The 17,922-nt window shown below is 36.9% G+C and overlaps 2 protein-coding genes across 5 annotated transcripts in view; one reads left to right on the forward strand and one right to left on the reverse strand.

Moving 5' to 3' along the window:
• The window catches only part of vipr2 (vasoactive intestinal peptide receptor 2), a 54,961-nt gene extending 42,595 nt beyond the window's left edge, over window positions 1-12,366 (reverse strand). For all 3 annotated transcript variants that reach the window (XM_062023096.1, XM_062023095.1, XM_062023094.1), the window contains exons 1-2: window positions 12,130-12,366; window positions 778-883 (exon numbers count right to left, since the gene is read on the reverse strand). In XM_062023096.1, coding sequence (XP_061879080.1) covers window positions 778-883; window positions 12,130-12,180 — 157 coding nt within the window. In that variant the 5' untranslated portion in view covers window positions 12,181-12,366. The remainder of the gene's footprint in view (window positions 1-777; window positions 884-12,129) is intronic.
• A 623-nt stretch (window positions 12,367-12,989) lies between these two features.
• Window positions 12,990-17,922, forward strand: part of esyt2a (extended synaptotagmin-like protein 2a) — a 45,972-nt gene continuing 41,039 nt past the window's right edge. For both annotated transcript variants that reach the window (XM_062023073.1, XM_062023074.1), the window contains exons 1-2: window positions 12,990-13,132; window positions 14,382-14,781. In XM_062023073.1, the coding sequence (XP_061879057.1) occupies window positions 14,389-14,781 (393 nt within the window). In that variant the 5' untranslated portion in view covers window positions 12,990-13,132; window positions 14,382-14,388. The remainder of the gene's footprint in view (window positions 13,133-14,381; window positions 14,782-17,922) is intronic.

The following is a 17,922-nucleotide window of genomic DNA, read 5'->3' on the forward strand; positions in this document are numbered from 1 at the left end:
CAATACTATTAAACCGTGGACATGTAAATACACGGTTAATGCTTTCCAGGCTGGCGAAGGTTAACAATGCTGTGCTAACGACGCCATTGAAGCTAACTTAGCAACCGGACTGCACAGAGCTATGCTAAAAACATTAGCTCTCCACCTACGCCAGCCAGCCCTCATTTGCTCATCAACACCCGTGCTCACCTGCGTTCCAGCGATCGGCAGAAGGACGAAGGACTTCACCCGATGCGTTTGGCGGCCCGGAGACGTAGGAAGTCAAGGTGAGGTCGGCGGCTAGCGCGGCTAGCGCTCCAACAAAGTCCTCCTGGTTGTGTTGCTGTAGTCCGCTGCTAATACACTGATCCCACCTACAACTGTCTTCTTTGCAGCCTTCATTGTTCATTAAAAAAATTGCAAAAGATGTCCAGAATACTGTGGAATTATGAAATGAAAACAGAGCTTTTTGAATAGGATTCTACGGGGTACCATAACTTCCGTTACTCGGACTTCGTCACACGCATACGTCATCATACCGCGATGTTTCAGCCGGATATTTCCCGGGAAGTTTTAAATGTCACTTTATAAGTTAACCCGGCCGTATTGGCATGTGTTGCAATGTTAAGATTTCATCATTGATATATAAACTATCAGACTGCGTGGTCGGTAGTAGTGTCTTTCAGTAGGCCTTTAAGTGTACCTAATGTTGTGAATAGGCTACACACTGTACTATGTGTACATTTCAAAGCTCAGTTGTACAAACTTGTCTCGCTGTTAAAGAAGCGAGAGTCGCACCTTTGTGTTGTCTGTCTTGCTCTTGGTCCTTCAGTCTCTTCAAACACTCGGCGTGGTCCTTCTCCACCTCCAGCAGGAAGTTACAGGTGGGGTGGCGGCTATCGACCTGCAGGAGGAGGTGGTAAATAATAGATGATATTATCATCTAGTTATAGCAGAGGAGACAACTTGACAGCATTGTGAAGAAGGACAGATATGTCTCTTTTGTTAGGCCTGTGTGTGTGCGTTTGTGTGTGTTGGGGCCTCCATGGGGCCCTGAGCAAAATTTGATTTGGGAGGCCTTCTATTGATTTTGGGGCCCTCCATTTCTGCCAATAATATTGATTGTTGATCATTCACACACCTACTATAAAGTCAGTGCGGCTCTGGCAATGTTGTTTACATGCCCCTATTGTTTGCCTGGAATGTCTTTACATATGACATGTCATTTATAAATACATGTTGGTGGCCCAGTTAAGAACATAAATAATACCAATGCAATAATAACACAAATAATACTGATGAATGAATGATGTCCAGGGGGCCACATATGGTTCCTAATTTCAAAATGTAGAACATTCAGCTTACAAAAGTGGCCTGGGATTGAACAATCCAAGTGAGAAAGCCTTGTATTTACTGTAAAAGTGTCATCTTGGCTCATCAGTCTTGTGTATATATATATATGTAAATGACCTGTTTTTATTTTTATCTAATTGTTATTATTTAATGTTTACATTCTACCGAGAGAGCACAGTCCAAAGTTAAATTCATTGTGTGTTAAACATACCTGGCCAATAAAGCTGATTTGAGTTTATTATTTTTGGTAGCAAAAACCTGCAACAGCAATGTGCAAAAAATAATTTGTAGGGCAAGAAAACAATTATGTGCCACAATAAAATCATTTAGATGTATTCAAAAGCAACACATTCAACCGTGCAAAAACAGAGGGAATTAAATAAATTGTAGCAAATTATAGCAAATGTATTTACATTTGCTATTTTGATAACAAATGTAAATACATTTGCTATCAAAATCCTCAGTTGTTCTTTAATATTATTCATTAAAACTCTGTGTGCTGTCTCAGAGTGATCTGTGATCACGTTTACACAGAAGTTTTGACAAATAACCCAGCTAAACATTTTGGTTCCCAGAATGTAGTGATTCGGTTCGCCTATTTGGGCGATTAACGTTACTTAAAGGGTGCATTTGGGTTGCTTTTTGGGTCCATATTGGCGCAAACGGCAAGCATATTACATTCTTTGAATGTTACCGAATGCTCTGCGATGGCAATGTACTTTCAGTCTGCATATTAATTTCATACCAAATGGAAGAATGAAGTTTACCAAACATGAGAGAATACAGTACAAACTGCGATAAAGCCATTTTTTGAGGGCGCACACACTCACCGACACACGCACACAAAAATACCCCTACACAACTACACACAATACTGTCATGATCTGTGGTCTGTATCATGTTTTTTGTTATTTTCTGTTTAAGACTCCATAGTTCCTGTTTGCGCTCCCTTGTTTGGTCACCATTGCGACTCATTGGTTTCACCTGCCTCATTTGACACACGCACCTGGCTCTAATCAAAGAGACTATTTAAGCCTGTCGTTGCCAGTTAGTCGGCCTGCCGACATTGCTCTGTCGATGTGCTTTTCGTGCTCTGTTCATATCATAGTTCATGCTGCTCGTTTCATGCCACAGTAAGTGTTGTTTGTTTTATGTCCATAGTTTACTCTTAGTGTTAGTTTTTGTTTCCTTCGCTAAGTTGTGCCTTCGCCTTGTACGCCTTTTGTTTTTCCCTCTTTTTGAGATTCAAGATAAAATCATGTTTTTACCTGCACGCCATGTCCGGAGAAGTCCGTTTGCTTCCTGGGAAAACAATCCTCGCTGTAAGCTGCGAAAACCTCCACGTTATGACAAATACGATGCGTTGATTGTGACGTAACAACCTTTTGTACCAAAATAACACTTCAGTTTGCATTGATTAAAGCAAGCTTTAACAGACTGAACAACAACACATAACTTCAACTACTTCAACCTTAACACCCCCCCCCCCCACACACACACACACACTGTGACAACATTACAATATGAATTATAAGCGATTAAACATAAATTATTAAGAGTATGTGAAAATGTGAAAATTCCTACCTTATTTACTCTCCTGATGACCTCCTCAAAGGCCTACTGAAATGAATTGTTTTAATTTAAACGGGGATAGCAGATCTATTCTATGTGTCATACTTGATCATTTCGCGATATTGCCATATTTTTGCTGAAAGGATTTAGTATAGAACAACGACGATAAAGATCGCAACTTTTGGTATCTGATAAAAAAAAGGCTTGCCCCTACCGGAAGTAGCGTGACGTAGTCAATTGAACATATACGCAAAGTTCCCTATTGTTTACAATGATGGCCGCATGAAGTGAGAGAGATTCGGACCGAGAAAGCGACGATTTCCCCATTAATTTGAGCGAGGATGAAAGATTTGTGGATGAGTAAAGTGCAAGTGAAGGACTAGTGGGGAGTGGAAGCGATACAGATAGGGAAGATGCTGTGAGACCTGATATTCAGCTGGGAATGACTAAAACAGTAAATAAACACAAGACACATATATACTCTATTAGCCACAACACAACCAGGCTTATATTTAATATGCCACAAATTAATCCCACATAAAAACACCTACGTGTTTGTTATGCTAGCTCCTAGCTCCTAGCTACTAGCTCGAGCTAGTTATAGCAAGCGATCAAATGTTTGGAAGCGTACTCACGGTATCGCGTCTGCGTCTGTTAACAAAGTCAAAGTCCTCCTGGTAAGAGTCTCTGTTGTCCGAGTTCTTCGATCTTGACTGCATCTTTCGGGAATGTAAACAATGAAACACCGACTGTGTTGTGTTGCTGACTTCCCTCACAAAATACTCCGCTTCGCACCGACTTTCTTCTTTGCTTGCTCAGCTTCTTTCTCCGTAATGCAATGAACAAATTGCAACAGATTCACCAACACAGATGTCCAGAATACTGTGGAATTATGAAATGAAAACAGAGCTATTTCGTATTGGCTTCAATGGGGAAGCCATACCTCTGTTAAATTGGCTACGTCACGCGCATACGTCATCCTCCAAAGGCGTTTTGAACCGGAAGTTCCCCGGGAAATTTAAAATTGCACTTTATAAGTTAACCCGGCCGTATTGGCATGTGTTGCAATGTTAAGATTTCATCATTGATATATAAACTATCAGACTGCGTAGTCGGTAGTAGTGGGTTTCAGTAGGCCTTTAAAGTTTTGTAATGGAGCCAAGCATCGTTCTCGCTATTACCGGGTTCAAATTGGCTGTCAAAATGTACCAACCTGTTGGAATTTGCCTCAGCCTTCTTCTATCCAGGTGTCATGCATGATTTATGATCCACAATAAACTTCCAAGGAGCAGGGAAGCGAGGAAACAGCAAACCACTCAATGAGCAGTATAAACTGGTGATCCTGTTGCCGCTATAAATAGTTTGTCTGCGTTGGCGCTTATAATAACAATATCACTAATACTTGGGTAATATTCTAGTCACAACATGTAAATGGAGTATTGTTGGCGCTTTTTGGATTGTTATTAATTGGATTTTATGGGCGGAATAGAGGACCTCCCATTGGCTCCGCTGTAAGCTGACTTTTATTTACGTTTGTTTACAAGTTAGAATGCATTTAAAAATATATATATATATCCGTCATGTCTTTCACAATGATTGTGAACGATAGGAAAAAATTCCAATAAAGTTCAGTTCCCCTTTGATGTCTCTTTAATGTCTTTTGGCCAGGTTATTGTCATTTTGCCGCCGCGACCCTGAAAGGGACAAGCGGTAGAAAATGGATGGATGGCTAGGTTTCTGTTAAACAGTAATTTATCCTGTGCTGAAAAGTCTCCATTAGAGGATATATTATTGTTTATTTAACATTATTATTGTTTCACTGCCTTTTATTTAATTTGTTTCCTGAGTTTTTTCCCCTCATTTTGTACATGGTACGCAATTTAAAAGTAATGTTAAAAAGACAGACAAAGAGCATGTTTCTAGTTAGTGTTTATTGTAATAAACCATCAAACTGAGCATTTTTTTCTCTTGTTGGGTGGAAAGTTGTACATTAAGTTATATGTAGTTACAGTACATGTAGCTTTAAAGTAGCAAGCTCCTTTTGCCGTGTAGCTTGTTAAGTGTAGCTTGCTACAATTCTCTGGGGAAACTTGCCCTCTAGCTTAGCAACATTTAATAAAAAATAACTTGTAGCTTTACCTACCTTACTACATTTTCCAAGTAGCTTGCCCATCACTGCTAATATTTATGTAAGCTGTTCAGCTTTCCATTGTGGTGTCCAACAATGCCACACAAAACATTACAATAACGCTACATATGACGTGGAAAATAAGCAGGGATTGAAGAAATAGGAATAATAAACATGCGCATCAAACGTAGAGCGTTTGTGGCCAAACAGACATGACAAAAACAACTGCATGCTTTATCCCTGAAAGAAAATTGCTACCGTGGCAACAATTGTTGTCAATGTTGGTCGAGCTGGAATGGTGAGTCATTCACGCTTCCATTGAGAGTTGCTTCCACTTTGATTAACACTTTTTGTGATATTATTAGATGGCTGGCAGCCCCGCTCGTCACTGAGATGGAAACAATTCAAGCCCAATTAAAAATGCTCAACAAGAGACAGCGAATGTCACGTGAATTTGTCTGGCAATTGCTATGATATGCTGTGATGTGTGAACCAGTTTCTATAATTCCCATGTAATTGTCATTCATCTACAAGTGTCACACTTGTTTGTTATTTTAAAAACAAAAAGTATTGATTAACATAGTGATATATATATATATATATATATATATATATATATATATATATATATATATATATATATATATATATATATATATATATATATATATATATATATATATATATATATATATATATATATATTGTATATGATAACACTTTAGTATGGGGAACATATTCACCATTAATTAGTTGCTTATTAACATTCAAATTAGTAACATATTGGCTCTTAACTAGTCCTTATTAAGTACTTATTAATGCCTTATTCTGCATGGCCTTCTTATACAACCAACCCTAACCTTAACCCTAACCCTAACCCCAAACCTAACCCTAACTCTAACCCTCTAACCCTAACCAAATAACTCTAAATTAAGTCTTTGTTACTTAGAATATGTTCCCCATACTAAAGTGTTACCATATATATCCATCCATCCATTTTCTACTGCTTGTCCCTTTTGGGGTCGCGGGAGGTGCTGGAGCCTATCTCAGCTGCATATATATATATATATATATATATATATATATAAATATATATATATATATATATATATACATATATATATATATATATATATATATATATATATGTATGTATGTATGTATGTATGTATGTATGTATGTATGTGTGTGTGTATATATATATACATTTATACATATATACTGTATATATATCTCCCGGGAGGAGCTGGACGAAGTGGCTGGGGAGAGGGAAGTCTGGGTTTCCCTGTTTAGGCTGCTGCCCCCGCGACCCGGCCTCGAATAAGCGGAAGAAGATGGATGGATGGATGGATATATATATATATATATATATATATATATACATATACATGTACATATAAACATATACATACAGATATATACATAAATATACATATGCATGTATACACATATTGGAAGTGGGGGTTAAATCACCAAAAAAGATTCCCGGGCGCGGCCACCGCTGCTGCTCACGGCTCCCTTCACCTCCCAGGGGGTGAGGGTGATGGGTGAAATGCAGAGGATAATCTCACCACATCTAGTGTGTGTGTCACAATCATTGGTACTTATTGGAACTTTATATATACATATACACATATGTATACACATACATTCCCATACACACCCATGTAAATAAACATTTATATACATATACACATATATACATATACACAAATACACATATACACATCTATACAGATATACATTGATTGTCAGATTAATTTCAATTGTTACGTGTAATGATTCTTAACCGATTCAAAAAATCAAAAATCGATTTTTCAAAAAAATATGCAGTATATATATATTTTTTCAATCTGTCCGGTCCAGCCACTCAGGCAAATCATATTGTTTATGTACATGCCCATTTTTGCTGTACAGATTTACTTTAGAAAAGAGAAGTGTTGGATACTTCTCTTATTCAGATAACTGACAATATGACCTGGTCCCTACACACCGGGAGCTCTTGTAAAAAGAGCTCAGTAGCGCATGCACTTTTTGCATGGGATGAAAAGAGCACAGCTCCCTCCCTCCATTCTCAGCACATTCTACAGAGGCACTATAGAGAGCCTGCTGACCAACAGCATCTCTGTCTGGACTGGAGCCTGCAGTGCCTCAGACTGGAAGTCTCTGCAGAGAGTGGTGAGGACGGCGGAAAAGATCATCAGGACTCCTCTTCCTCCTATCCAGGAGATGGCAAAAAGCAGCTGCCTGACCAGGGCTCAGAAGATCTTCAGAGACTCCTCCCACCTCCACCAAGGACTGTTTTCACTGCTGGACTCTAGAAAGAGGTTCCGCAGTCTCCGTAGCAGAACCTCCAGGTTCTGTAACAGCTTCTTCCCTCAGGCCATAAGACTCTTGAACGCATTAAAATAATCCCCTCAATTCCCCCCAAAAATTGATTAACTGGCTGGAATATAAAGACAATATAACATACATCCATAAACGTGGATGCATATGCAAAAGTGAAATATATTTATCTGTACAGTAATCTATTTATTTATATCTGCACCTTATTGCTTTTTTACCCTGCACTACCATGAGCTAATGCAACGAAATGTTGTTCTTATCTGTACTGTAAAGTTCAAATTTGAATGACAATAAAAAGGAAGTCTAAGTCTAAGTCTTATTCCTTATTTGTAATTGACATTATTAAATGTTTGGGAAAACCAGTTTTCTTTTAAGCAATAGAGAAATGTACCAGAGCTTTTAATTTATTTTAAGGAGGAATGTAGTTAATCACAGAACTGGGATCCGATGTTATTAAAAAAATATAGACGATTAGAATCGAGAATGATTTTGAATCAAGAATCGATTCTGAATCGAATCATTACCCCCAAGAATCAAATCGAATCGTGTGGTGCCCAAAGATTCACAGCCTTAATAAATGTTAAAGAATTAAAGTACCACTGATAGTCACACACACACTAGGTGTAGTGAAATGACTCTCTGCATTTGACCCATCCCCCTCCTTGTTCCACTACCTGGGAGGTGAGGGGAGCAGTGAGCAGCAGCGGTGGCCGTGCTCCGGAAAGATAGATATATATATATGTATATATATATATATATATATATATATATTAGAGATGTCCGATAATATCGGCCTGCCGATATTATCGGCCGATAAATGCTTTAAAAAAATGTAATATCGGAAATTATCGGTATTGTTTTTTTTATTATTGGTATCGTTTTTTAAATTTTATTATTTTATTTTTTTATTAAATCAACATAAAAAACACAAGATACACTTACAATTAGTGCACCAACCCAAAAAAACTCCCTCCCCCATTTACACTCATTCACACAAAAGGGTTGTTTATTTCTGTTATTAATATTCTGGTTCCTACATTATATATCAATATATATCAATACAGTCTGCAAGGGATACAGTCCGTAAGCACACATGATTGTGCGTGCTGCTGGTCCACTAATAGTACTAACCTTTAACAGTTAATTTTACTCATTTTCATTAATTACTAGTTTCTATGTAACTGTTTTTATATTGTTTTACTTTCTTTTGTATTCAAGAAAATGTTTTTAATTTATTTATCTTATTTTATTTTATTTAAAAAAACAACAACCTTATCTTCACCATACCTGGTTGTCCAAATTAGGCATAATAATGTGTTAATTCCACGACTGTATATATCGGTATCGGTTGATATCGATATCGGTAATTAAAGAGTTGGACAATATCGGAATATCGGATATCGGCAAAAAGCCATTACCGGACATCCCTAATATATATATATATATATATATATATATATATATATATATATATATATATATATATATATATATATATATATATATATAGTAAGAATTGCCATTAACTGAGTCTCAAAAAAATACCAAAAAGAAAATATAAATGTATTCACAACATTAGTCTACTAAAATATTTAACTTAAAAACAAATATTGTAATAGAAAATATAGTATTTGAATAGCACTTTGATAATCCAGCATAATTAATTGAATAAAAACTAAATATTAAGTTAACAAATAGAAACTTGTAATGTTTAGGAAACATTCATTTCATGATTGTGTTGATTAAGTGAACAGTGAACAATCTTCATTGAAATCCAAACCCAACAAAGGAACAGTCAATCCAGCTGTTACCAGATGCAAAGCCGTGATTGCATTATTCTAAGATTTTACCGGCGGCAGCAAGTGAATGTAACATGTATTCAAGGATTCAAGGGACTTAATTGTCATTTAATCGCGTATGGCCCTGTTGTCATGGCAACACCGCTATAGAGCCTCCTCCACAACTCTGCTGCTGCAGACATCCAAATAAGTAGAAGTTAAGAAGATATGATGACGAGCTGTGAAACGGTTGGTGACAGCGGCTCGTTTTTAAAAAGCTGCACATATGTGACAAGTGCTGCCTGCAACATGCATCTTTACGCTTGGGAGAGGAAACACTTGAAGACAAACACCATTAATGTTAATTGGGTGCTAATTAGGTGCAACTGAAATAATCCTACAGTTGTTGTAAAGCTTTATTGACTGCTTGACAGACCATCACAAAGGATGCTTTAAGATTCAAGACGTTAATCAGAAAGATCCAGATCCGGATTGACGCATTTGTTCTCACTTTATTGAGGCCAAGTAGGGCACTTAAACCCAGAACCAACAGACTGAACATATAATGTATTTTCTTGAATAAACAAAGTAGAGAGACATTTAGGCCGTTTGGACCTAACATAATTTCCGGTCAGAGTCACTTGTCTTGTTGCAGGTTTGTGCTGAATTCCAATTTGAATTGAAAATGTTTCCCAAATCTCCAATTTACCTCAATGCATAACCATTTTTTGTACATTCTGAATTGTCTGCTAAAATAAACGTTCCATGAAGGAGCGCTGAGGTGAGTTTTCCTTGCCCTTATGTGGGCTCTGTACCGAGGATGTCGTTGTGGCTTGTGCAGCCCTTTGAGACACTTGTGATTTAGGGCTATATAAATAAACATTGATTGATTGATTGATTGCTTATATTTTTGTGAGGAAATTACAAAGTTAGTAAGATCAAATACTATAACTTCATAGCATATATTAAATACTGTACATTTGTATATGATGAACATAGGCAGATCACATGATGTGTCAGGGGCCCTGTTTAAGTTAAGTTAGGGAGGTTAATAAATGCATGTTTTAATTAAGTCAAAATTGGTATTTGGCACCAAAAAAAACAAAAACGAACAATTTATTTCCCAACACACTGACCTTCGACCACCGTGTCAGCTTTCTCTTTTGTGACGTCACACAGATAAACATGTCCACTGCATAGGTTAGGGTAGGAGTGTCAAACTTGTTTTCATTGAGGGCCACATCGCAGTTATGGTTACCCTCAGAGGGCTGCTTTTAACAATGAGTAATAAATGAATATACATGTATATATATAATACATTAACAAAATATTTTTTTTACATAAGCTGCAAATTTTTTTATTTATTTTACTTTAAAAACTGGCAGCTCAGTCACCAGAATTTTACAGTAAAAGCAGTGTTTTTTTTATATAGCATATAAAAAACTTGAATAAATGGGAAGGAATGGAAAAACAATACCACTGTTTTTAGCGGTAAAATTCAAGCAACAGAGCTGCCAGGTTTTTTGTACCGTAAAATCTTGTTTTAATGTTTTGTTGTTGTTGTTTTTTAATGTTTTTGTGTCTTACTGTATATGGAAAAAAACAGTACCAAAGTTGATTTTACGGTAAAAAATTCAGTCGGCGGAATTAAACCGTAAAATCTATTGTCAATTTTGCAGTCTACATTTTGATTGATCTTATTTTGAAATCATAGGTCAAGTAGATATTTAAGTACTGTATTTATCATTATTTGAACAAAAAATATTTTTGGAATACATGACAATATGATATTTTGATTTTGATAATATTGGGATTTAAAAGATATGCAATTGCATGCAGTATATGATTTTTAATGTCAAAAGGTAAAGAACAAATATATTTAGTAAGAAAAGATTAAGCATTTTATTAACGCATATTATTTCCAGGCTTTCGCGGACCACATAAAATAATGTAGGGGGCCAAATTTGGCCCCCCGGGCCTTGAGTTTGACACCTGTGGGTTAGGTGGATACCACAAGTTTAAATAAAAAAGTATAAACATTATTTCACATGAATAAAAGGTGTGATTTTTTTTTTTGGAAACAGGTAGTCTGGACAGTGCTGGAAAAACGTAGGGTGGACTTCACAAAGAACGTTGTGGAATGCTCAAATTCACTATACTTATGTGTAACATTCTTTGGCACTTCAAAATGAGCAGGGCATCGAATAAGTATTTTCTCCACTGTACTGTAGAGCTTTATGCTCATTTGATGAAAAGTAAAATGAAACATGTTATTAATGCTGCAGACTGACTTGCTGCTGTGACACACAGGAGTAGATTGCTTTGGAATGACATGCATGCATTAGGGCACGGCATAGGCGATTTGCAGAGACATTTTACTCATTGAGAAGAATGTGATGGCACATTTGTGCAGCACAATGATTGATGCCATCGGAGTATTGTCGTGTCTTGTTGAGCAGCTCTGAGCTTCAGAAAACCCCCAAACATAACGCTCACAGACCCTTTGGCGGTTCTAATTTTCATCAGTAGGCTTTGTTTGTTTTTTCAATTTTTTTTTACTCTGTGACCTTAATGGCCCACTAATCTTACAATCTGTTGGGTTTTTCCTCTTATTCTTTTTTGTAGCAGCATACTCTCATGTTATTTTACTGTGATACAGAAACTTGTACAAACACAAAAATAAACATTATTATGAATGAGAGTGTCAGTTAAGAGTGAGCATTAATACATTTGAGGTGGCAGAATTATTGATGTTAGATTTGATCAAATAATATTATTGATTATTGTATACCTAATGTGGTGAGTTTTGGTGCAAATAATAGTATAATGTACTGTTTAAGGCAATAATGATGTTGGTTCCATGAAATTGTGCATTTATATTAAATTATCTATAGGTTCATGATTATGATGCATAATATTATAATATTGTCATTACGGTAATAGAAGTGGAAACTCTAATTATTTGGAACTTACCATTAGGAGAGATGTTAAGAAAAGCAAGAAGAGTAAAGACAAGCTTTTCATCTTTGCTCTTCAGGTATCTTCAGTCCAAGAGAAACTCTTTAAAAGTAAATGTTTCCTTACATTGTTATTGCACGTTGTTAGTTTCGTCTGATGGATTGGAAACACTTTTAATCCCTTACAATAAAAAGTAAATAAATCCTTCAAAAAAACAAAAAACAAAGGTGAGGGAGAAGGTCCCGTTGATGATGATGATGATGAGGAGGAGGATGTTCTGTATCGACGCACTGTGAATGTACTCACACGACAAAGAAACGTCAAGTTTTTTTGTGGGCAAGAACACGTCCTATATGCTCTTTCAAAGTAAAACATCAACCGGAAGCAGTGTTTACTAGGCAGATTCATCTGTAAAAGTTCATTTAGTGCGACATTTGAAGTCATTTACGGTTTTTTAAAGCTGTTTTCTCTCTTTAACTTGTTGAATCTGGCTGTTGTTCAATTATTTGTTTGTATGGTTTACCTTATACACGGTTAACTAAAAGGTATTTGAGTTTATGTAGCCCGTTTTACTTGTCTTGTCAGTTTGTGCTTCCAAATGCTGCCATCTCGCGGAAGAGAAAAGCTCGCGCTGCTTTAGTGAACATTCATCCTAAACTCCACATTTAATATATTCTTTGATATCGTAAGTAAGATATAACAAACGTGAAAAAAGCAACGAGGTTGTTGACATATTTTCATTTTTTAAAAGTTTTATTAATTTTTAATGACAGTCTGAGTGTCAGTGGTTTCGTCTTGCCACCAGAGGTCGCTCTTTTGCAACACCGGTCCTATGGGCGCGATGACGGCTTCCTGCGTGCACAGAGGCGGGCTAAGGCGGGCCGAGGCGCCTCCTCAGCTGGATGATCTCAGGAGGAGTCAGCCTGGTCGGAGTTGAGCTGGTCGGCATGTCGAGCACCGGACTTCCTCGGTACTGAATATCACTTGGTTATTCCCAGAATAGCGAATGTAGATTGTGGTAAGTGTGACAAGCTTCTTTTTTTTTTTTTTTTAACAGCAGAAGGATTAAGTCGATTTTTTTTCTTTTTTCTGACCGTTTGCTTCAACATAGAAGCCCTTCTACGTGTCACTTTGGGGATAACGTCACAACGGACTCTGCTTTAATAAGCTGCACTTTAACGTTTGTGTGCATTTAAGTACATGTTAAATTCATGTTTAACTGCTGCTGACCCAACAACGTCATTGAACAGACGGTGTTCTTTATTTCGGCATGAATATAAAAGTACATCAAACGTCCAGTTATCAGCAAAAGCTTATATTTTATCATGACATGACACCGCCGCCAACCACAGTAAAGAGCAGAAGAAGGTCGACTTCACTTTTTAAAGTTAAATGCAAGCCACAAGTGACTTTTATGTGTGTTGGGATGGTAGCCGGATGCAACAATGGCTTAAAACACACTGTGGGAACATTTCAATAACTATCCATCAAAGTAGTAAAAATGTTTGGGGGGTTTTGAGGGGCCAAATAGTTGGGAATGTTGATGCAGGAGGGCAGCGACAAAAACGACGTCAGAGTAGAAATATGTTAAATGTTCTTACATTCTTTCCACCAAACATGAACACTTTGTTGTCCGTATTGTGAAGTGAATTATATTTATATAGCGCTTTTCTCTAGTGACTCAAAGCGCTTTACATAGTGAAACCCACTATCTAAGTTACATTTAAACCAGGTGGGTAAGTAAAGTGTCTTGCCCAAGGACACAACGGCAGTGACTAGGATGGTGGAAGCGGGGATCGAGCCTGGAACCCTCAAGTTGCTGGCACGGCCACTCTCCCAACCGAGCTACACCGTGCAAGGGTATTGGAGATTTTTATTAATGCATAGAAGCCCTAATGATAGCATTCGGCATCAACAATGGATGCACAGTTTCATTAACAGCATCATTTTTAAAGTCATAATAATAGCAATAGTTTAACATTGTTTGAACCGAAACTCACCTCTTCATGAGGTACACAATATAATACGCTGAAAATGTAAAAAAAAATGCCTTCACAGAGATAACAAGGCTCACTCTGATACGATCAGTCAGTTATTCATTTAACGTCCATTATTATTGTGCTTGTACAACTCTACTGTATCAGATGAAATATTTCAGCAGGATAGTCATCTAGTGCTGACAGCACACCCTAGTAGTTTAAAAATATATATATATTTGTTGTGTGTCTCGTAAGGTTTGCAGTAAATGCCTGGCATTGTTTTTGCAGAGGGGAAATGAGTAACAGTTTTGGCTCCAGGATGGATGGCTCAGGCCGACCGGTTGCCACGGCAAACGGACCCGTCTCAGCCCCCACCGGCCCGGCCAGCTCCACACTGGGTCCGCCCTCAGCCTTGGAGGAGCCGGCCAGCGAGCCTCAGTCTTCCCTAACAGAAGTCACCCAGATGTGGCTGAAATTCGGGAAGACGTTCGCTGTCATCTTGCCCATCTACATCCTGGGCTACTTTGAGTTCAGCTTTAGTTGGGTGCTGATTGGACTGGCCGCCTTGTTCTACTGGCGGAAAGCACACGGCAGCAAGGACTACCGGATCAACAAGGCATTGGCCTTTCTGGATCATGAGGATGTAGTCGTCAAGAAGAGTCTGCCTACCTCTGACCTGCCACCATGGGTGAGTCCGCCTCATCTCTCCTGACCTCTTGTAACTTTCTTCCAAGAAAACGTAAAAGAAGATCCACACTTTAATGTCACTCTCGCACGATACAAACGCTAAAAGTCAGGCTCTTATGGAGGTGAACTCATCGAGAGAAATCTTTCTTTCGGCAGCCGCTATCCTGTTCAATTTTAAATGGGAGTCTGGCTACACTGTGGAATAATCAGCTGTCAATTAAAGGGCTAAGTGTGTCTCAACCTTATCACTGAATTCTTATGAACCGAACGTCTGCTACCAACCTAGTTTACAATGTCAGCATTGACTAACACAATATTCTTTCTAAAATTATTTTCTGTCCTGAATTGGTACCAGTAGTACGTTGTTTAGAAACCAAACACACCTGATCACTGCAAATTTTAAATTCTTAAACTGAGATATTAAAAGAAAGGTCATAGGTTTGCCATTAACCAAGTACTAGGGATATTGTTATTATAAGTGCTAACGCAGAGGAACTACTTTTATCAACGCCGTGGTCACAGAGCGGTAAAACCAGCTTATGCAGCTATGGACATACTGAACCGGTGAGCTGCTGCATTGCCCTTAAGTTGCTAAAAGTTCATTCTAGATGATAAATCATACTTCTCACTTGTATAGTAGAAGGTTGTGGCCATAAACCAATTAAGTTGTTTTATGGCTACAACTAAACTTAGACCCGGAGATCGCGAGAAAGACACGGAAAGATGCTCGTTTGCGCCCAACTTTTTAAAATTATTTTTATATATTTTTTTACCTGCGTGAGGATTATGATTAATTCTTCATCTAAACATTAAGATACAAACATTCCATCAGTCGGCATTCCAGTGAAGGCAGACATTGTACAGTAAGTGATTATTTTATTGTGTTCGTAGTTTGTATTTCTTGTTTAGCACTTAGCAATAATGCTCCTTGCTGAATCTGATTAGCACTCGGTTTCTAAAACTTGCAGATCATTCTTCTTATATTCAGGATCAAAACTAAAAGGTTTTGGATCTTCATTTGTCTTAAATTAGTCGACGGCTGTCATGAAGTCTGCCATGATTAGTAGTGTTGTTGAAGGAAATAACAAACGTTGTGATGCGTCTGTGAAATTAATGGGACGCCTTATGCTTAAATAGAGCAAAGAATTGTGAATATTACATGTTATTATGAATGTGTCTGTTATCCCTCTATACCAGGGGTCACCAACCTTTTTGAAACCAAGAGCTACTTCTTGGGTACTGATTAATGCGAAGGGCTACTAGTTTGATACACACTTAAATAAATTGCCAGAAATAGCCAATTTGCTCAATTCACCTTTAACTCTGTTATTATTAATAATTAATGATATTTACACTTAATTGAACGGTTTAAAAGAGGAGAAAACACGAAAAAAATGACAATTAAATTTTGAAACAGTTTATTTTCAATTTCGACTCTTTAAAATTCAACATTCAACCGAAAAAAATGAGAAAAACTAGCTAATTTTAATCTTTTTATGGAACATCATTAGTCATTTTTCCTGATTAAGATTAATTTTAGAATTTTGATGACATGTTTTAAATAGGTTAAAATCCAATCTACACTTTGTTAGAATATATAACAAATTGGACCTAGCTATATTTCTAACAAAGACAAATCATTATTTCTTCTAGATTTTCCAGAACAAAAATTTTAAAAGACATTCAAAAGACTTTGAAATAAGATTTAAATTTGATTCTACAGATGTTCTAGATTTGCCAGAATAATTTTTTTGAATTTTAATCATAATAAGTTTGAAGAAATATTTCACAAATATTCTTCGTCGAAAAAACAGAAGCTAAAATGAAGAATTAAATTAAAATGTATTTATTATTCTTTACAATAAAAAAATAAATTTACTTGAACATTGATTTAAATTGTCAGGAAAGAAGAGGAAAGAATTTAAAAGGTAAAAAGGTTTATGTGTTTAAAAATCCTAAAATAATTTTTAAGATTGTATTTTTTCTCTAAAATTGTCTTTCTGAAAGTTATAAGAAGCAAAGTTAAAAAAAATAATGAATTTATTTAAACAAGTGAAGACCAAGTCTTTAAAATATTTTCTTGGATTTTCAAATTCTATTTGAGTTTTGTCTCTCTTAGAATTAAAAATGTCGAGCAAAGCGAGACCAGCTTTTTAGTAAATAAATACAATTTTAAAAATAGAGGCAGCTCACTGGTAAGTGCTGCTATTTGAGCTATTTTTAAGAACAGGCCAGCGGGCTACTCATCTGGTCCTTACGGGCTACCTGGTGCCCGCGGGCACCGCGTTGGTGACCCCTGCTCTATACATATATACCTAAAGCGTGGATATGCTACTTTTGTGTTATGCTGTGCAGGTAATTTAAATAAAGGTGCTTTCAAATAAATTTTAAAAGGCCTTATCTTTTACACTTTATACTTTAGTCCACTAAATGTACTGTAATTTTAGCTGACTAAAATGTTGTCATTTTGTTGTCTAAAACTAGACTAAAACAAAATCAATTTGGATGACTAAAATTAGACAAGAAGTAAAATATTTTTGTCAAAAGACTATAATTAAAAATAAATTAAAAACTGCTGTCAAAAATAACACTGTATAGTTCCTAAATGCACCGGTTACCCGATTGTTCTTTTCTCCTTTTTAATGGTGAATTTCAGCCACTCAAGTTAGTCCCTCCCCATCCGCTACGTACCAAGATGGCGACTTTAAAGAGTGGTAAAATGTCCATTACTGCACACTGTACCATTCTGAGTGTTTTGAGTACAACATTTTCTGTACTGACAGTGAGCTGTGCTGTGTTGACGTAAGTGTGTGAACACACTTGCGTCAGTGTTTCCCATACAGTCATGTATTTGTGGTAGTTCGCCATGAATGCATTTAGAACTACCTGCTCGCCTTTGCTCAGAAACACATTATAATGGGACTGTCCGTGACTTTAGATTGTTGTTATAATTCCATGCAGTAGATGGCATTATAACTAGGGCTGCATAGATTAGTCGACATTGTCGACAATAAAATTTGTCGCCGACAATTATATTAGTCGACAATCGTCGTGACGTCATCACTCGTGTTTTTCCGACCGGAAGTGGGTCACTCACAAAAACATCGCCAGTGATAACATGTGTGAGCGTGAGGATATTTCA

Source organism: Entelurus aequoreus, linkage group LG16 (assembly GCF_033978785.1).
Source record: "Entelurus aequoreus isolate RoL-2023_Sb linkage group LG16, RoL_Eaeq_v1.1, whole genome shotgun sequence".
Taxonomy (NCBI): Eukaryota; Metazoa; Chordata; class Actinopteri; order Syngnathiformes; family Syngnathidae; genus Entelurus; species Entelurus aequoreus.